Here is a 22008-nt window from a genome sequence, read left to right as displayed (position 1 = left end):
TCCTGTGGCCAGCCTCTACACAAGATGTAAAAAATTCATCACGCTAATAATTTTTAGTCTGATTTGAGATTGTAAGTTGCTCTATCAAGACAGGTGACAGTCAACTCTTCAATCATTGCTTCCCAGTACATCAGAGCAGAAGCTGACTTATACTGTGCTGCTAAGAATAAACAGCTATTTTATTTCCTGCTGGCTTCAGAATCATTGTTCTGTATCCATCATCAGAATGTAAAAAAATGTATGCAAGGGAAGGCAAGCAGACCTAACGTGCAGAACATTGAAGTATTTACTTTGATACTGTCAGGTGAAATTTAAAAGTACACATGCAAGTTTTTGTTGTGCCAGAGCAAGAATGCTCAACAGCTCATAAGCTAAAATGTTTGTCAGTAGGTGCATCATTGCCTTGAAATATTTTTTAAAATGTGGTTATAATTCTCAAGTGTGGGATTGATTACTGAGTGATTTGATGCCACCTTTGGAAAAAAAAAAGTCATAAAAGTGGTGAGGACAGCCTTTAGAACATTGGATGCTGTGCTAAGGAGAGACAGTGAAACAAGTTAATTTTCCTTTCTAATAGATTATTTTTATGACTAGTGTAATTCTGACTCAATGTTCCTGTTGTCTTAGAATTGTTTAAGTTGTCCTTACTCTTTTGTTTAGGTCTCTTGTATGGAAACGGAAGTCTGTCTTTACAGTTCTGACTCTTGTTAATGCTTAAGTGCTACGTGTGATACGAGTGACTGTATGTAGTGTTTAGGAAACTTCTTGATTTTTCAGATTTCAGAATGTTTTTGGGTTTAGCGCTTAGAAATTTTAAACACCGTTAGTAAAGCTTAATTACATTAGGCAGAAATCTAACAATAAGACTGCTGATGATCTGGCCAGTGCAACAGAATGTACCCTCAGCAAATTTGCCGATGGTGCAAAACCGGGAGGAGTGCTTGATGCACCACGTGGCTGTGCTGCCATTCGGAAGAACTTCCATAGGCTGGAGAAATGGGCCCACGAAGGTCCTGTGCACAGGGCTCGGGGCAATCAAAGGGCAACGCAAAACCCGGCAGAGGAGAGGGAAGAATAACCCCACACATCCACGGAGACTGGGAGTCTACTGGCTGGAAAGCACCATTGCAGGGAAGAATTTGGGGGACCTGGTTAACACCAAGTTGACCATGAGCCAGCAACCCACACTCTTGTGGCAAAGACAGCTAACCAGCCTTCTGGGCTGCATTAGTAAGATGACTTGTCACCAGCAGGTCAGGAGAGGTGAACCTTCTCTTGTACCCCAGGGAGATGACTTCTGGAGTGCTGTGCCGAGTCCTGGGTTCCCCAGTGCAAGAGTGAGATGAGTGTCCTGGAGTGAGTTCAGTGAAAGACCGCAAAGATGGTGAAGGGACTGGAGCATCTGTGATATCGGGAGAGGCTGAAAGAGTTGGGGTGGTTTTGTCTGGAGAAGAGAAGGTTCAGGAGGGATCTGGTCAGTGTGTATAAATGCCTGGGGCGGGGGGGGGGGGGGGGGTGTAAAGGACGTGGAGCCAGACTCTTCTCAGTGCTGCTTAGGGACAGATCAAGAAGCAGTGAGCACAGATTGAGCTCCAGGCAATCGCCTTTAAACATCAGGAAACACTTTTTTACTGTGAGGGCAACTGAACACCGACACAGGTTGTCCAGAGAGGTTGTGGAGTCTCCATCCTTGGAGATACTCAGAAGCCGTCTGAATGTGGTCCTGAGCAGTCTGCCTTAGTTGACTCTGCTTTGAGCAGGGAGGTGGACTAAGTGATCTCCAGAGGTCCCTTTGAACCTCAAATATTCTCTGTTTTTGTGAAAACAGCAAATGTGAAACTCATAGCTTAAAATTCTGCTGTGGGACATTCAAGATTAAAAGTGTTTAAGCTGTTGAGAAGTTTCTAGCTGTTAGAAGAAAAATACTATTATTGTGATGATACTGAGGCCTGAACAAGGCTGCTTGGTAAAATCTCTGCTTTATGAAGTTCAGTGCTGCTGGCTGCACTGTACTAATTAATATATTTAGTACTATTTTCTGAGTTGCTTTGCATTTTTAAACCTTTCAGTCTTCCTACAGTAGCTAATGTATGAGATATCAAAAGCAAGCATTTGCGTAAGTCTCGTTACTATGTCGAGTGTACTTTTTTCCAAGTGTAGTGATGATGTTTATTCTACTTCCATGAAAACTTAGGGATCCCATCTTCCTGGATTTTTTTGGTCCTATTTTGATTATAAATAGTGCTAAACAGACAATATTTCCAAGTGTTAAAGCTGTGCCAAGTTACCATTTTGAAATTCAGTCATCTTGAGCCATAGCTGTTTTGAGGCACTGTGGCCATTTCTAGCCGAGGATTCTTTATTTAAGTTTATCAATAAAATCCTAATGAGAAACTGCAGTTAGAGTAGGTTTTTTTCAGTGCTAAATCCAATTGTTAGTGATTCACTGATTAATATTGCTCGAGCTATACTTTCCTGTTTCTCCTATTCATGTAACTTTTAGTTGTTGCCCCAATACTCGCTTGTGATTGTTTCCCCTGTGACTGAGTTCGTCTGCGGCTGGAGCTAGTCTCCTTCATTGTCTGTAGAAGGCAGCAGAAGATCCGGAGTTAGAATTGCAGTTTGACTTGGGTATCTCTATACTATATCTAACGTAATAGTAAGACTTGATGCTACCATTTGTTCCTTCTGTTAGGGTATGGTATCTCACTGATGTAGAAAGATGTGGAGAAAAATCATAGCAAGGGACATAAGATGTTTATTTTTACCTCCCTTTATTTGTTTCAGGTGGTTTTGGATGTTGGCTGTGGAACTGGAATACTCTCCATGTTCGCCGCCAAAGCAGGCGCGAAGAGAGTGATTGGAGTTGACCAGTCTGAAATCGTCTATCAGGCCATGGACATCATTAGGTAGGAAGAGTTCCAAGTATGGTAAATACTGCTGTAAAAAGTTATTAAAATGCTCTTACTAGTTAATGATCACCTATCACTCAGGGTGTTTTATTTGTCCTAAGAATTAACGCAGATTCTGATGCGCAGTAAAGTTGTTTGCTCCTCTGGTGTAGGGGTAATTAAAACAGGGTGTAGTTAAGGCAGGATGTTTCCCAGACCTTCCTCCTAATATTAGCATGTGGCCGGTGCTGCCTTGCTGCAGACAGTCTCCACCTGACTGCTGCCAGTCCATTTTCCATTCTTACGCTTTAAATGTTGTAGTGATAAAATTGTACATCTTTGGACAACATACATCAGGGTTGAGACATGTTGCAAGAAGATGCGAGAAACTTTTCCTGGCTGCACTACTGTGAGTTAAAGAAACAGTTCTGATTTAGATAAACCCAGTAAAAGTTGTTTAAATGTGTGTGTATAGTTTTTTAATTTTTTATTTCTATATAGGAATTTTAAATAATGATATAATTTCTGTAATTTAATTTTCTATGTTATAGAAAATTAACTTTATAGAAAGTATTTTATAGAAGTATAGAAATTAGAACTACAGAAATACAGACGTTTTTATAGAAAATTTATTTTTCTGTGTTGAAAATTAAACAACTTTTACTCAATTCATCTAAATGTATATATAAGATCATGTTGGAACTATGCTGTTTTTTAAACAAAACTTGTCATGCATGAGTTAATTTTTACCAATTTTAGCACATAAAAAGATGTAATGTAGCTTGTTTTTATAATTATATGGTATTTAAGTTTTAACTTGTGGAAAACCTTTCTCTAGTAAGGTTCTCTGCACATTGGTATATTTAAGGGACTCTGTGAGACTAGTAGATGTCTATTACCCTTTGTTTTGTTCCTTTAGAAACTTACTGACCTCTGGTTTTCATGCTAGTTGGAATGTGATTACCATTGCACTGTAATATTGTCTATAGTTTGGGGGGATGGGATGGGAAGGGAAGGTAAACAAAAAAACCCCCACAACCAAAACCCAAACAACCCCCAATCCATTGTTTCAGTTTGTGTCTGTTGCCTGTCATCCAGTCCCTGCGATAGAAGAGAAGAGCTTGGCTCTGTCTTCTCTTCACCCTTCCGCTAGACAGAGGCAGACATCAGAAACCCATCCCTTAACTGACCAAACCCAGTTCTCTCAGCTTCTCCCGTCATCCTGGTGGCCCCTTCACTGGACTTGCTCTGGTGTGTCAATGTCTGGCTCGTACTGGGGAGCCCACAACTGGTCACTGTACAACTGTACTCCAGGTGCGGTTTTGGAAGTGTCAAATTGAGGGGTAAGATCGCTTTCCTTGTTCTGCTGTTACAAGGGCACACGGCTGACTTAGGCTCAACTTGTTCACCCCGTCCCTCATCGGGGCAGGGTGGGAATAGCAAGCAGACCTGATTTCTGACCCGCAGGAACCAATTTGTACTGTTTCGTGGGGTTATTCCAGCCAAGGTGCTGGTTGTCGTCTTTGCCTTTGCTGGATCTCTGAGGTTCCCGTCAGCCCATTTCTACAGTCTGAGATCCCTCTGAATAGCAGCCCTACCCTTTCGCATACCAACTGCTCTCCTGTGTGGGTCCTCACCCACAGACTTGCTGAGGGTGCATTCTGTCCCATTAGGTCACTAATAAAGGTGTTAATTAGTATCAGAACTAGCACTGAACCCTGAGGGACACCTCTGGTTCCCAGCTACCAGTAAGACTTTGTACTTCTCCTTTCACCTCTTAAACCTCATGATCTACACAGCTTTCTGCTCATCTAGTGGTTAATTTATCCGCTCCACATTTCACTAATTTACCTATAGAAGATCTTGTGGGACACTGTGAGTATATGTAAAAATGAAGCAATGGCATCTGAAGACTTGAAGTATTTCCTAGCACGAGGTAGGAGAAATGTAGGTGAAAATGTGTATTGTTGATAGCTGAGGTGTGTCAGGTTTTTTTGGTTTGGTCGTTTTTGTAGGACCAACTGTGGAAAAGAAAGTCAAGGTAGGTACTGAGGAATTTGGGATTGATGGTTTTTATGCGAGCTTAAATTGTACAGAAATAAGGTTGTCTAGGCAGAAGTTTTTGGTTAGATACCGCTTCACACATAAAAGATGCAACACTGCACGCTTGGATGCTGTAAAATTATTTATTAAATAAATGCCTATTTAAGAAAAGTACCATGTTAAGCATTAGGTGCAACTTCGACCAAAACGCTTTTAGGGCACAAGAACTTGTTCGCTAAAGAGAACTTTTCCCAGGAGTCCATGATGTCTGCAGGGTGGTTACAAATGTGAAATGGTGTTTTATTTCTAATATACTAGATGACAAACTTAGGATTGTTCATGTCTTTCAACAAGTGCACAAGAAGTCCTTTATGTTGTTTATACTTAGAGGAGGATATCGGTATCAGCCAACACGTATTACCTTTGGTGAGGAGAAGGGCAAGCCTTTAAGAAAAACAACAAATCAAAACTCTTAAACTCTCTCTCTTGAGAGTGATGGATTGCCACTTGAAGCACACAGTGAACCATTGCTAAGGCTACACATTTATAGATACCTTCTGCTATAAAAGGTTCAATCCACATTAAAGTTTTCAATTTGCATCAAAACAATTTATATTTGTCTTGTTAAACCTACTTTTCCTAAAGGAATAAAGCTGACAAACTTGTAATGGAGTAACAAATATTTATTGGAGTACTGAACAACTCTGTGTAGCTTAAAAATGACTACTGCGGTGTGTTTCTGCCTGTGATTCAAGTATGTGCGCAAGAGCTTCTGTCCCTTCCAGAACTCGGGTTCGTTTCTAGCATGCTAATTACTAGAAACAGTGCAACCCATGCATGTAAGTAAACTGGAATAAGTGACCTGAGCGGCATGCTTCTTTTCTGAGGTTACGCAGTAAAGTTATTTTGAACGAAATGCTTGCCTTCTCTTTTTCTTACTGTGAAGAGCTGCCCATAAAATTTCTAGTGCAGTGAATGACTTGATTTTTGTTGTTCATCACTGTTATGCTAGAATAGGAAGTTGAAATACACTTCCTAAATAGCATCTCAGCAGTTTTTGCTACAATGTGTAAACTACATTGGTTTGGATTATTTTTTTTTTTATAACTTACACTTGAGAACAAGTATGTAATGAATTGGTCTTTTTCTTCTCTTTTTGTTTTAAATCATGTCCATGTATGTGGTCATTTAGGAAGTTATCCTTAGATTGCTTTTTTGTCCTTAAAATATTGTTGTGGGTGGTAGCTCTTTAGCATTTCATTTCTCACTTTGAACTCCTGGTTTTACTGCTCTGTACAGCGTTAAATATGATATTAGTGATGAACTGCTGCTCTTCTAACAGAAGACTATCGAGTGTAGAGTATTTAATTGATCTTTCTAACAGCCCACATGTTCAAGTAGCCCTTTGACCCTTTCCTTCCCCTCCCTTCATTCTGATCTTTCTCCCATTGTCTTTTAGATTGAATTTTTAATGTGATTACTAGTCTGCATTGAAAGCCAGACAGAATGTAAGAGTAAGATATCAGGATAGGGAGGGAAGGGGCAGAGATAAGAACTGCAGCGGAATGATAAATTTCTTTGGTGGGAATACTTTTCTGCCCTCTATAAGAATAGCTATCGCAATAATGGTACGTGCAAGAAAGACTACTATGGTTTGCCAAGAGGAAAGATAGTAAATATCAAGCGTTTACCTGTTTAGTAATTTCACTGTCATGCAGTTTTTGTTTCAAAAACTGTAGTTGCATCACTGTACCTTGCTCATACAAGGTGGTTGTACTGTTACTTGCGTATAAGTTAAGGCCTAATTGCTGCAACTGCTAAACATTGCAGATGATTTGGGCCAAAGTCGCAGTGGGGAGGATGACTTGGTTGTGGAATAACTGGAATCCTGATCGAGAGGGCATGTTTGTTCTCAGTGACTTTGCAGCTAGTTTTGTTGAGGAAGTTAATTTCCATAGCTGTCCTAGTGTGATGAGTGGGCTCTAATCGCTATCGACTTACGCTACAGGGGCTAAAGGAGGAGTACTGGGAACAAGCAACTGTAAATAAAGAGGAGTATCATTTTAAATTGACCTCTTCCCTATTTTTCTGGTTTCTGAAGCTTAGACATTTGTATGCACAGCACGTTAGAGGTGTACAGATCTACTGTTTGCCATCTTTGCCTGGCACTTAATCTGCTGCAGTTTTTGGGTACTCGGAAACATTGCCTCGGAAGTATAACTGAGGAGTATTACATTTTAGTGCTTTTTTGATAAGTTAAACAAAATGTTGTTGGGGGAAGAAATGCAAAATATAGACATCAATATATCTCTCTTGACAGCATAAATTGAAAATGCAAACTAATTTGTTTACGTTGTGACTTGCAGATTAAATAAACTTGAAAATATCATTACATTAGTCAAAGGAAGAATTGAAGAAGTAGATCTGCCTTTGGAAAAAGTGGATGTCATTATATCTGAATGGATGGTAAGGTGCATGAATATTCTTTTCAAGACGTGGTTATTTTCAGGAAAAAATGTGTTGTTTTATTTAATTTGAAAAATTATTCTTTAAGCGATGCTGGTTTTTTAAACCGAAAATTTATCATGCTTGCAACAGTATCTTTGCCAATGTGGGAGATGGGATGACAGACCTCATTATGTGATACTCGAATACAATTCTTGATCCCTCTTGTTCACACTCTTTCAAGTCAAGGTTCTCTACAGTTGAGCTGCTTTGGGTACAGCCGTACATTTCTATTATGTAGTTAGTATAATGCAGTATACGTACAGTGTGTAAATGAGGCATTTCCTGCGATCCATTGGATTTTAGCCATTGGCCTGTTACCAGCCAGCACATGAAATAAAGTTAACTGTTACACAATTAGGCTTGCTACCTGCCATTGATCCTAATAAAGAAATCTGTGTGACAAGACCCAGTGCCAGGCTGAACTTCATAGCAACTGAGTAAGTCTGTTCCTTGTCAAAAATGTGGTAGGAAACACACTCCTTGTGACTTTTTTTGTGGACTTCTGCTATTCAGTCTCCCCGTATTACAGACCTTCAAAAAGCACTGAAAATACAGGGGTTTTTCCCTGCTTATTCCCATTGTTTGGACTTAAAGAAAAATTCTTTTGTCCTTCAAATTTAAGATCAGTAATGAAAACTTATATTCAAAGTCAGGGGTTTTTGGGCTGGTGTTTGTGTTTTTGTTGTGGTGGTGTGTGATTTTTTTTTTTTTTGTTAGGTTTTTGGGTTTTGTGGGGTTTGTTTGCTTTTTTTTTTTTACAAACTCTGCCTGTTCTGCTATTCACAAGGGAGAGAGGTCACATGTTCACTATATATCCATATATGTCTAACTAGTTTCCGGGTAAAGGTGGAAATCAAATGTTTGTTTTGATTTTTCTGTGGGATTTTTTTATAATGCATATTTCAGTGTGCTGAAAATCTGCAAAAGTTTTCCCTCTGCTGCTATAATGAATGTTGTTTGAAGCACGAGCTTAATTTAGTGTTGAGGTCATTAGTTTCAAGTGAGGTTTAAGTCATTGGCTTAAACTAGTGGTTTAAAAATAGTGCGTTATGGTTAGTGATTTCTGACAGTATAGTGACTTCACTAGAAATGTCATTATAGTCCTTTCAGGGAAACTTCTGCTCAGTTACCTAATATGTGCACCAAGAATAATGTTCCCAAAATCCCATTTCTCATTCTGGAGCCCAAGATTTTGTTTTAAAAACGACTTGGGCACTTAAGTCATGTTGTAAATCAGTGCCTCTAAGGTGAAGTAAAGGATTTCGAAAAGCAGCTCTTGTAAGAAATGAAGTATTGAATGTTCCATGTTTCCCATTTGTGTGCTAATTTACCTTTTAATGTCATAATTATATAGCCATGTGCATTTCATTTAATTAGGTATTCTAAATATTTAGGAAGGTTAGCATTTTTATAGGTTGCTGCAATACAGAGATAAAGACGACAATGCTGTGGAAGTAAGATTGATAGCCGGACAGTGTACACGCTGTTCCAACACTGTCCAGAAAGGAACGTTATGTTGTCTAGATGCAAATGAAGATTCCTCTTTGTCTGGCTTTCTGATGTGAATTTGCTTTTTCTTTTCCTTCATGATACTGACCAGTGTGAAATCTTTTGTTAATATGTGAATGTAAGTGCTTGAAAATGTTGGAAATGCAAAGTGTGAGAGCAAACAGGAATTCAGTGCCAGTTTTCAGCTCTTTATTTAGAGAATCTTTACGGAGTAGCAGGAAAATTCTAATAGGTACAGTGTTTTTTTCTTTGTAACAGAAATAGGAAAAGTTGCTGTTCTGTTTAGCAAACAAACTACTTTTAGACTCGTAAACATCAAACCCTTTTGTGGAGCCATAGCTTTGATTTGCTTGGTACAGAACAGTGCTTAAGAGGAGTACCCTGTAAGGTTTTTTTAGATCTACATGTGGAGTATCAGAAAATTAAAACAAGTCTGAAGCAGCAGAGCGGAGTCTGGAGAGAGGAAAAATACTGCATCCCCCAGGAATGTTTCTAGAACAGGCTTTTTGAGAAAGATGGCACGTAGGACAGTCTGTTGTAAAAGGTATGGTGGTTGCGTTATGAGCATCTCCAACGTAATGGCTACTGGTGATCGTTCTCTTAATTGTCTAAGTGACCTATGGCTTCCACAGACTGCTTGCTATTCCTGCTTCTCTTTCATCTTTAAATTTGTTCCCTTATAATATGCATAAATGGGAGAAAGTCTTAAATATTACACAGTGGGTAGGGATGTGTGAGTGTGTATATGTATGTGTATATATAGAGAGAGGCATATTATTGCAAATCTGTATTTACTATCTTCCAAAATAATTTTTTTCCATTTTAAATTAATTTGGCTACGTTTTTGTCATGTTCCAGGTCTAGAGGCTGAATGATGAGCAACTCTCTTTTTCAGTGGCTTTATTTAATCCTATGAAAGAAATTAGCAGTGATCTTGTTTTTAATGTAGGCTGAATGCATTGCGTGTGACATCTGAAGTCTGCATGTTTGATGCTGTTAAAATCAGACCATAGGGCATCTGTGTGATTGTGTTCGACTAAAACTAGTATGCAAACCATTGAGAAAGACAGTGGAAGGTGTGATGAGCTGTTCTGTTGATGTCCAACAGGTAGATTGCTGAAGATTGAGGGTCTGTTAAACTACTGAAGACCTAGATAAATCCATTTACTTAGACTTTTTCACTCTGAAGACAGCTATGCATTCCTTTTAGCAAAACATGGGTCGAGTATGCAGGCCAACTCAAGGACTTGAGGTGTGCTCTGAGCCAGGAGCACAAAGGAGAGCGGGTGGACCGAAGACCGCTTCACCCGATAAACCATGTTGCCTTAAGAAAGAACACAAGAATGGCCAAGTAATAGCCTGTTCTGCTAACCAAATGGATTCTACAAGGAGAATGTCTTCCAGTTCTTGGACAAAGGTTATTTGAGTGTAAAAATAGGTGAATTTTATATAAGATCTCACTGCTGGCCTTGGAGAGATTTCTGTGTCCAGGATTGGTTGCCTGGAGCTCTGATCTCTGAAACTTCTAAAAGCTTTAATTTGTGCAACTACAAATTATTGTTAGTGGCTACAGGTACAACCTTAACATTTTTATTTTTTTTACTTGTCATCTTCTACCATTGAGCACCTACAGGCAAATCTTGTACCTTACTCAAACTGTAGACTTCCATGAATTACGTTTCAAAGCAAAGGTACAAGTAATTGAGTATTTGTATACACTGCTTGGTGGCAATCTGAGGCAAATAATTTCTGAACGCACATCAGTGATTTGTTTGCACCTTGGTGTAAGAGTGACGGCCCTTGTCAATTAGCGACTTGACCTGGAAATGGCTTGCGAATGTTCGTATTTCATTGGAGGTTTAGAATTTTGACTTGAATGTGCTGCCGCTATTTGTATGGGTGGTGGGAAAGTACTTAGGAGTTGTATACACCGTAGAGTTGCTCTGAGGCAGGATCACGTTTGTGCGTTCTCCCCGGAGATTCTGAATTTTAAGAAACAATGATGTTTTTCTCTAATCAGATTTGCTATCAACATCCAAAGGTGTCTGTGTTATTGCACACGTGGGTTTTGGTACTGTAATTGTAAACTTCGTAGGCTGCTTGTTGAAAGGACGAGTGCAGAAAGAAACAAAATGTATGTAATGTTTTTCTGGAATGTTCTCACCCAGCTGCATCTGTGTGCAGATTGTTTTCTCGATATGCTTTTACTTCCTTTCTCTAGCTAAGACGATCAAGCTAGAGGTTGAGAGTTTTATTCACTTGAAAAACATCTGCATTTCTTATTTGCAAGGGGTTTTACTGTGAGAGCCGATTGTCTGAGATGGTTGTCTGGAATACAGTGTGAACGTACAGTGCATTCTCACAAACGGCTGGTTTATGCGGTGCTTTATGATCCTGAATATGCAATAGAATGTTATACAAGGAGAAGCTGGGAAAGAGATGGTCTCTCAAAATAAACCAAGGATAGAATCCGGAGGCTCTTGTCTCTTAATCATATCATTGCTCAGGTAGCTAATATCTTTTTGTGTGTGTGTGAGATAATTTTGCAGTGCTATCAGGATGCGCTGTGAACGGGAGATATTCAGGATCCAGGGAAAAGGACTGGAAGTGAGCATGTCTGAAGCACTGGAAACCATCTTTTCTCTCCTTTCTCCTTTCCCAGTGATGATGCTTTTTTTAACACTTACTAGCCTTTCTGTAGCATTAATATTCTCTGTTGTTTCTATTAGCATTTGGAGGTGCATTAGTACAAGTGTTCTATTTCCATAATACAGTAATAACTTAAAATTTTACATAAGAATTGAGCTTTTTTGTGTGTTTAATAATGCTGTGTAAAGAGCGTACTAAGTAGCTGAATGCTTTAATTTTTTTTACAGCAAAAGGGTTCTTATAAAAGAACTTTATTTCCTTGCATGAAAATACATAGTTGTTTTGTTTTGTTTTGTGGGGTTTTTTGCCAAAACCAATAATGGGTATCGCTTTTCTGCTCTTGAGATCTTCCCATTTGGTGTTCTCACCTTACATGTGTATAAGGACACAACAGGGTGTGCAAAATAACAAAGTCAAGCTGTGGTTTTGAAATGTGTGGGCTTGCTCTGTCAGTAATGAATTATTTCCTTTTTTTAAAAATTAAATCATACATGAGAGGTCAGCATGAAGGCTGGCTTAACAGGAGGGAAACAGTGGCTGCAGCAGAGCATGCAGAAGAGTTTACATGTAGCTGCTATATCTCATTTAAATGTGCCACAGGTTTTGGGGGGATTTTGTCAAGTAAAACATAATTTTTCACAAAATTGAGCGGGCCGTGTCGGTTTTGTGCATCTGGTAATGCAAGATTACATTTAAAGTTATAAATCAGAATCCATTGTCCAGCTGTTTTACGTACCCTCTGTAACTTGTTTTACTCTCTAATCCAATGGAAACCTTGTAGTTAGAAACTCCAGTTTAAGAAAATAATGCATTTTTTTTATACTGATGGGATTTTAAAAAACACGTCCAGTCTTTGGGCCAGTGGTTTGATAGCTGCCTTTCATCTCATTAAATATTCAATATTGGGCCCTTAAGGAATCGGAGTACCAGACCAGGTTCAGTTATGTTACAGAAAATAATAAAATGGATCTTGGGTACAAGGCAGGGAGGGAAAAGCATTGCTTATTCAAGTAGGTAAATATTTCTTCTCGATTCTACTCTTACATATTTTTTCTGCTGTACTAAAAATTTCTGCTAATTCTTGCTATTGTAAACATGCTAGTACCAATTTTTGAAAAGATTTCTTAATATATATGGCTTTTACCAATAAGTAGAAAATAAATGAAGGCAAAGCCAAGTTCCACTCCGGTATTTGGTAGGAACAGGTGAGGGAATTGTACATGAAGAAATCATTAATCTGAAATAACTTATGTTTTAAGCAAAGCATTTTACTTTAGTAGTCTCCACACAATCAGGTATATTTTAAATTTCAGTGTTGTTCTTGCATCTTGATGCCTTTAAAGAACTTAATCTCTTTTTCTCCGTGAAGAATATCGTGATGAATACTGACGTGCTAATGCTAAAAGAACTTTCTATACTTACACTTCCGTTTATTGGTAAAATATTTTTATGCAGCTGTGAATTAAAACGAAAATAAATTTTAGAGTGCAGTAGTATATTTGAATAATAGAGGAAAACTTAACAATGCAGGATACTAAGCTATCAAAGTGTTGTAAGCCTTTTATAATTCTGTAACGAACAAAATACAGATAAAAGAGATATGTAAGAATTGTAGCCATTGTCACATTGCTCTGGATTCAGGTTTGTCGGTGGGCTCATGGGTTTCTGATACTGACTTCTTGGATGGACGTGAGGTAGGACAGCTGTATGCTTGAACAGAGTGACTCCATAGTGCTGTGTGTTTCTGTTTCTGTGTGTTTTTGTCGTTAGCTGGAGAACAGCCGTTTCATTTCAGTTTTGAAAATATAAAAATAAGGAAGAGCATGTTTGTTTTGAGAAAGAAATGGCCAGCTTTTTAGTCGAAAACACATAATATCACAGCATAATATTTAAGATGTGCTGTGTATTCACTTTGTCTTTGACAGAGAACCTGCCACCTTTTACATGTCTTCGTTTAGCCACTAGCAAGATGGAATTATTAATATTCGGCTCACAGATTTGTATGCTAGAGATCTCTTTGCAGTAATTAATTTTGAGGATGCTAATACAGGCTTAAGAAAAAACAAACCCCTGAACGTTATTGGGGTGGAAGCAAGAGTGCCCCACAGCATCACGGGGAAAAGACGTCAGGTATAATTCTCTTTCCAGATGGCACCCCTACAGGTGAGGCAGCAGCCTGTGAAATTACATTCTAAATTACACTACAGATGAGCACAGCACACTGAGCAAAAGGCTTTGGTATAAGTAATAAATGACTTGATTCAATACTGTTGACGGTTTATGTAACTTACGGGAATGCTATAATGAATTGGGGGGGAAGATAGAACTGGGAGAGAGGGGGGAGAACCAGCAATGCCAGAGTGGAAAGGTCAGGGAAAGGACAGTGAGAATTTTACTGTATTTCTCGTGAGAAGGTGTGTCTTCCTGCAGCAGTACTTGCACTTGATGGGTAGACATTGTAGGCGATGGGCATTTTAGGCAGGAGGAAATAAGTGATGAGCTGATGGTAAAAATCTCACTTTGTAACTTACTGACTGTTGCTGGTACCTAGTCTTAGGATACATCCTAGAGGTCATGTTTAAAATACTGTGAAAGCAACTCATTTTCAGTTAAAAGCATCTGAAAAGAATTTTTATGAACCATATTCTATTTTTAAAACTGCAAGAATAAGAATGAAAAAAGAAAACTCTCGTTCCATTCTGTGCTTTTGGCTTGCTGTAGGCGTAAAATCACCTCTGCCTGATGCAGCTGGAGCTCCTGGCCTTTTCAACTGTTTTGCAAAGCTTACTAAAAATCGTATTGCTCACAAAGCAGTAGTCATTCTGGGATTTATTCTAAGGACTTCGAAAAGTTAGGCAGTAAAGTGGAAGAACGGGCAACATTTGGAAGAAAAGTGTCTAGTAGTAGAGCGCTGTCCTGCTTCCAGAAGAAACAGGTTGAGGAAAGGGAACGTTTGTTATCTTCAGACTGTGCTCTTGTTGAATGCAGATATGGCATGCTTCAAGTTTCTGGTTTTCTAGTTTAGTTTTTAGTTCTGAAGGCTGCAGTGTGGCTGGTGATCTTTATAAGCAATTCTGAACTAGCAGCAATTTTTCTTCTAAGAGCCTTAAGCAAAATAAACGTCCGAGATGGCATAAACTTGAAGTAAACTTGGTGGTCTTAGCATACAATGCTACCTTCAGTTGCGTGACTTCAAAAATAAATAAATAAAAATCCCTATTATTGTACAAATGTGGAAGTGTAGGAAAGATGAAGGAAAAACATCTTCTTAGCTTTGCTTTGTTTGGTTACTGCCGACTGGGTGTGTAAGACTGCAGGGCTAAAGTCTGGACGTCCAGTTGTCTTTTTTATTTTTTTGTTCTTTCCTCCTTGCAGTCAGTGTATAAATCAAGCCATGGGGCTAAGCTGTCTTTTTAAGCAAAAAGAGAATTAGGACCCTAAGTGAAAATCCAAAATGTATGCTGTCATGATTTGTCTTAATTGATTTAATGTTGTAAGAATGTGTATGTGGAGGAAATGTGTTATGGTATTCAGCAAGTATAAGGATCGTACTCAGGCTTGAAAGATAGGAAGGGTGTAAAATCAGGAAATCAATTGGAAAACCAGGGGCTATATATCTCTTAGAAACTTGCAGTTTCCTTAAAAGCAGTTGAAACTGGATGTTTTATATAAAATGCTAATTGTATGTGGTACTGCTATATGGTTTTCTATCTCAGAAATGTTTAATGAAGGAAATTTTTTGTTCTGTTTCAGAAAGTGCCTGACTTCATTAAATTTACAACAAGTTATCCTAAACAGCTAAAGCAGTATGACTAGCCTGCTATAAAATTAATCCCAACACCAAAAACACCTACACAAATCTAGTTCTGACTATTTTTGTCCTGAGAATATTTTAAGTTCAGGTGCTGCTAAATGACGTAGAACATCCAAAGAACCCATGTCTTTGGTAAATGATTTATTTTTACTGGTCTTAGCATTGCCCAGGCTGGTACAGGGCACCATGAAGTTACAACTGTGAAGCAGCAATGATGTGTTCCATTTGATGTTTCTCTGACAATAATTTCAATGTTACTTGCAGTTCTAAGTTGGAAGGGATTTTCTTGGGGTTTTTTTGTATGGTGCCTCAGAGTTATTACTAAAAAAAAAAAAAATACATACAGCTTTTCACTTGGTTTAAGGTGAATTTCATTTCTTTTGATGTTGTAGGACTCTCTTGGGTAATTGTTGGTGTAGATGGATATTTATTGCCTATGGTTAATTAATTTAGTAGATGCTAGATAATTGCAGTTTGGGAAATTAAAGATGATATTTCATGTAACTAAAGTTTTGAAGTGACAATGCTATTGTTGAGAAATTCATTGGGTGCTGGCTCTTACTGAGATGTGTGGGCATGTAAAGTTCTTAAACCGATAATGTCTATCAGTAGATTGATTGAATAGGCTACATAAGAAGCATAATGACTTCTAAATTCTTCCCCTTTTCTATAAACAGGGTTATTTTCTTCTTTTTGAGTCAATGCTGGATTCTGTCATCTATGCAAAGGACAAGTACCTGGCAGAGGGAGGCTCAGGTTGGTGTGCTTAATTCTTTTAATAAATTTAGCTCGGGGTAGGGGGGAAACTAAATGAACTTGGAGACTTAGAATAAGCTATGCATGGATGAGAAAGTTGCCCGTCTAAATGAAGAATGTTCCCATTAGTGTGAGCTTCAAGGCATTAATTTACTGTCTGGGTAATAGTAGAACATTAGATGGGGTATCAAGGTCTCAAGTTAATGGTGATTTTAAGAACAGAGGGGGTTATTTATTCTTAAGTACAGGCTAAATCTTTCCTCCTTCTTCCCACACATTATGGGCATTTGTTTTCCCCTCTTGAAGTCCCAATTTCTGCATAACTATGAATAGAGGAAAAGAAGTTTTATTCTGTAAGATGTGATACTGTTGGAGTAAGCTACTATGAATTAGAGGAAAAGTGGATAGGATGTTTTCCTGGAGGAGGGAAGTTGTGTGGGGAGGACATAGTTTCAAACACAAGAAGCCACGTGAAATGACTAATGGATTTACATTGCTTCAGTTCCGCATATTTATTCTATCCTGGTGGGAATATACCCTTTTTTTTCCTGGCTGGTGGGTAGGGAAATGATGGAACAAAAAGGTTTTATTTTGAAGTAGAGTTCTTTTATCGTTTTAAGTAGCTTAGATAGTGTCATCTTAAGCAGCGTTTAAACGTCTGTAAATATTTAGTCCTCGTGCGATGCGGTATTCTGCATATGCTTTATTCCTTGTGCTTAATTCCTTTGTCAGTATTGTATTTCATATTGACCTTTTCAATCGTAGTCATCAGTCTGGGGTTTTTCCCCTTTTGTGCTAACCATGCACATAGTTAGTTTCACTACACTGACTTAATGATTGGATTAATGACTGTGTAGCAGTGCTCGCTGCAGTGCTCCCCTTTGATTGCAGCGAGCTTTTGTACGCTACAGAGTGCGGCAGAAAAAAGGGGTTTTATGCAGTTGTTCAACATTTGGGCACAAAGCTGAATATACAAGCGAGAGATGACTGTTCGTGTGTTAAAATATTTAGAAGCCGCTTGAGCAACATGACAGAATAAGAGCTTTTTTGTTTTCAGTGATACAGCATAGTCCGGTCAGATGTGGACCGCAGTTGTGGTGTACTCTGTATAGAGATATGATGATAATTTTACATTGCAATATAATTAAATTTAGGGACATTTCCTAAAATTGTAAGGAATCATTTTATGTTTAGCTACTACTTCCACAGCTTTCTGAAAAGGGCCAGAAATTTTTGACCTCTATTGAAGCTGCAACAGTATCTTGTTCTCTAGGCTCTACTTGTGTTGTTGGGAAGTTTGGTAGTGGCTTGTGCCTCCCAAAGTTTCCTTTGAGAGACAGGGTACGCTGGTTCTGCAGTGCACTTACCCTTTGTGGTCTCAGAATGATCTCGGGCCGTTATTTGACTCTTCACAGAGCATACGGTATTAGGCAGTCGCCGATTGATATGGCCAGATTTTAAATGGAACGCCGTTTCCTTATGATGCTTACGTTGACTGCTCTTCTGCCAGCTTGTAGAGCAGGTAAATGGCTGTGCCTGCGATTCGTGCCAGAGTTGCTCAGCAAGACACTTCTGCAGTGTGGATGAACAGCAGCAGAACTGTGGGCATGTCCAAATTCAGATGAGCCAAAACTGAGAGCTCGCTCTGAGGTGAAGGCTTAACAGAGAAACTCCTCGATCTGCCGTAAAGCTTAATTTTGTCTCAAGCCACCTTGTACTACTGAGCCCAAGATCGTTATTCCAGGGACCATTTGAAAGCTGAGAAAAGCAACGGAAGCAGCTGCGATTTGATCAAATCTTTCAGTGATCGAGCTGGGAATAGAATCCAAATTTCTAGATTTGTGTTCAGTCAGTCGTATCGTCGTTACTTCAGTTTAGCCTATTGGCATGCTGAAGTGGATTATGCCAAACTGTCTGGGGTAATGTGTACGGTATATAATAGCTTTATTCAGGAACATAAAATTCTTGCTGCCCAGGACCCATCTGTTTGTTACTTGCTTGAGTATAGATTTTTGCATACACTTGAGCGCAGTGCACGTTGATGGGTGGCATAGCTAAGGAAGGTGTCATTCGAAACATAATACTGTTTGCTTGTTCACGTCAAACTGATGATGGTATTCCCTTGAAATTATTTCCGTATATCTGGAGGACTGCTGCCTTACCCTTCAGCGTCCTGAAGTTCGTGAGGTGTTGGTAAGGGATAAAGGATTTCCCATCGTATTCCGTTCAGCACGTGAGCTGTTACTGGTGACAGATGACTTCTGGGCACTGAGTCGAGAAGGACACAGATGGTCAAAACGATGAATCTGTGAGAGCACTGAGGAGTATGTGCTTTTGTCCAATCAGCATTTTGTTCATTTCACCTGTGAGAAGGAATAATTATTAAATTATAGGCTTAATCAGAAAAAAATGACAAGTCTGTCAGGATTGCACAGGAAAGTGTTACAGGGTTGCAGAAAGAGCAGAGGATTTCCAGAGGTTATCGAGGAGAATGGGTGAAATAGCAAATGCAATTTTAAGCAGATGCTTTTAAGCACTTACAAAACTCTACCGTGTTTAGATGGTTTAGGCTGATATTTAGATAACATGCTTGCATTTCCAGTCAAACTTCAGTATAGCATATGCTTCTGGACACGCGTGGGTTTGTAAATTTGGAAGTAAATGCATTACCGTGCCCGTGCACTGTTGGTGGGACGCAGATTTCTTTTTGTGAAGTCGGAACAGACATTGTGTACTTTTTTTATTTGCTATTGATAGGCTCAACTGAAAACACAGGTTAGATTAGAGCATTAGTGTTTACTTTTTCACTTGTTCTTAAGCACTTTGTATAAATCGATCATGAGTTCCACTGCTGATTTAAGGATTTGCTGTGTGAACAAAGAGATTTAATAAAAACTGATTATGGTCCAACTCAAATATTTCATGCTTGATACACACAGTAAACTTTTTCCTGTTAACAGAATGTCCTAGAAATGTGAGCTAGTCCGAGGAAAGAAGATAATAGTAGTTAATCACTTTTTGCAGTGGTTTTCATTTTCAGCGTTTCTAGCACACTCCTGTAAGTGTATTCTACAACTAGGGACTTTCAGTCTCTTCTCGCCATACCCCTTGCATCCTATGGAAAGCATTTCCCTGGAAAATATTCCCTCAGAGGCTGTAGTCACTTGCTCTTGTTGTCTGTTTCACACTGTCTTATAATTTTTCGGGTGTCGGTGCTGGCTCCTTAAGGTTCGAAGTGCTGCGAGGTAATGCCAAATATAATGCAGTCATCACGCTAGTAAACAGCAATATGAAAGCTTCGAGAGGTTGAAATCCCTTCTTGATGGCTGCAGAAACTGCTTGCAAATACTCCTACCACCAGACGTTGATTTTTTTTCTGCGTGCGAGACAGTTGTCAAGCGTGCTGGAACCAAATGATTGGTTTCAGACAAGATGGTTTGAAAACCTTCCTGTTTTGGTTCTCATGAAACTGCCTTTTTCCTGCTGAGTTAATTGTAGCCTGTTCCTGGAGAAGCCTTCTGCTTTGAGGTCCTTATCTGCAAAGTAGGGATGGTGGTAGCTTAGCGATGGGATTCCACTTTAAGCTTACTGATATTTATTTATTGATACTGTTTTAAAGAGTCAGAAAGTGAGAAAAATGACAGTGTATTTTGTATGAACTAGTCATTCCAAAGATAGAGGTGATTGCTTACTTTAATGTCTTCATATGAAAAAAAAAAAGGCTTCTTTAGAGAAGACTCTTTTTTATCATTAATATGTATAAAATTATTTCCTTTAGGCTAAATCTACTCTCACTGTATTAAAGGTCTAATTTCAATTTGCTGTTTCTGTCTTCAGTATTTTGCAAAGGAAAAAATACTGCTTTTCTGACTTACCGTGCTATAGCGATGATTTCTCCATGTTCATTTTGATAAGCTACAATTTCAAGCAGAGCCAGAGACAAAATTAATTTTACAGTTCACCAGATTTTAGGGAGGAAGAGAGAAATTTAGCTTCGGTTTTCTTAATGCTGCCACATTCATGTATCAATAAAAAATAAAACAAGGTGATTATTAGTAGGCATTTTGCTTTGAAAGCCAGATCAGGAATTCAATGTATGTGGCTTTTAAGGGCTTTAAAACTCTTAAAACCAAACTATGCGAATTTCTTTGTGGAAAGAAACCTAGCTAAGTATAAATTGAGCTTCTCTTACTATTTGATGGTGCTGTAGAGAGCCATGTTCATAGCAGCTATTCTTTGTGTCTTTTCCAGGCAGCAGGGGATAGGGATTGCCAAGAGCTCGACTGGCTTTGCTGTAGACAGCTGTTAAAAAGGCAAATGTCAGTCTTGCGCTGTTATTTGCAAAAGCTGTAAATAAGTATGTGTTCGGAAGATATTCTTGGGAGAAAGGAGAGGACAAATGTGAAGAGAGTAAGAATGATAGCTGTCATCCCAAAACTGGGGGGGGGGGGGGGGGGGGGGGACACGATGAGGATGTTCTCTTCTGTCTGTTGGGTCGCTTCCATACTCTTCAGGTGCAGGTAGAAGAGCGGTTGTTCTTTTCCAGTACCCAGACCTAATGTTTTAGGCTGTAAGGCAAGTATACCAGCCAGAGCTGATAAGAAACAGGAATAAAACTGTTGGGTAAGAAGATTTGCTCTTTTCTGGAAATAAGGTCTTTTCACTGAGATTTCTTGTTATTGCAAAGCCACCACCTGAATTTTCCTTTGAGTGTCTGTCTACAGTTATTAAATACGTTTTAGGGCAGTCTGGGTATGGAAGCCAGAATAGGATGTTCCAAATTATTTTCTTCAGATACCAAGTTTCCAATCGTTTCCTGGCAGTGGGATTCAACTACAGAGATACTTTGTCACGAGCAGGAAATGCTGTTACCAGAGCAGTGTGGGGGAAATTAAGTTCCAATGTCTAGTCTCTTTTGTGGACAAATGGGACTCCAGAAAATAAAGTAGCAGAAAAAGTGTCTTGTCCAAGAGCTGAAAAAAGTTCTTTCAAGATGTTAATCACTTCAAGAGAAAAGAAAAAGTCCTCTTTATGCATGTCTAAAATAAAATTTCACTAATCTGTTTCTGTTGTTACAGTTTATCCTGACATTTGCACCATTAGTTTAGTAGCTGTGGGGGATATGAATAAATATGTGGACAAGCTGCTTTTCTGGGAAGATGTATATGGCTTTGACATGTCTTGCATGAAGAAGGCTGTAATTCCAGAAGCTGTTGTGGAGGTGCTGGATCCGAACACACTGATATCTACAGCCATTGTCATTAAGGTAGCGTACTAGAGCCGCCTTAAATTTTTGGCATCTTCGGAATTATACAAATGCAATAACGTTCCTGGTGTTAAGACTGTAAGACTTCTAGGAAAAAAAAAAGGCAATTAATACAAGTTTGAGCTCTTAATAAAGTAATTTTCCCATGTTTAGATTGGTCTGTTCTACATTTTCTTCTATCCAAACCCACATTTACTTGCATTTTAGTGAGTTACAAGTTGCATAACTGAAATTAAAGCTATACCCCAAAAAAATAGAAAATAGAGTCTTTTCTTCTATTGTCCTTCCCTCTTCACCTCGGTCAGTGTACTGAGTTGCAGGGGGGCTTTCTTATCCATTTCTGTGTCAAGCTAGCTGGCTTTAAAGATCTTTCATTGGAAGAACATTCACTATCACCACTCATAGCTTCATCCAGCAAGAATGACCATATCTGAAAAGGCAACAATATTTTCCACAGTACTCACTGAATTAATTTTATGCTTACTTTTCTGTGTTGTCTTTTTAAACGTCAGCTTTGTGATGAGAACTAGCAGCAAAGTTGGTAGTGATTCATATGAGAGAATACCTACATG

At 38.8% G+C, this 22008-nt stretch overlaps 1 protein-coding gene across 1 annotated transcript in view; it reads left to right on the top strand.

Moving 5' to 3' along the window:
- PRMT3 (protein arginine methyltransferase 3) overlaps positions 1 to 22008 on the top strand; it is a 59777-nt gene that overhangs the window by 14871 nt on the left and 22898 nt on the right. Inside the window, exons 9-12 of the mRNA XM_075755363.1 lie at positions 2788 to 2909; positions 7301 to 7400; positions 16092 to 16170; positions 21249 to 21436. Coding sequence (XP_075611478.1) covers positions 2788 to 2909; positions 7301 to 7400; positions 16092 to 16170; positions 21249 to 21436 — 489 coding nt within the window. The remainder of the gene's footprint in view (positions 1 to 2787; positions 2910 to 7300; positions 7401 to 16091; positions 16171 to 21248; positions 21437 to 22008) is intronic.

The sequence above is a fragment of the Balearica regulorum genome, chromosome 5, assembly GCF_011004875.1.
Source record: "Balearica regulorum gibbericeps isolate bBalReg1 chromosome 5, bBalReg1.pri, whole genome shotgun sequence".
In the NCBI taxonomy this organism is placed as follows: domain Eukaryota; kingdom Metazoa; phylum Chordata; class Aves; order Gruiformes; family Gruidae; genus Balearica; species Balearica regulorum.
This window is presented reverse-complemented; position numbering and strand designations above follow the sequence as displayed.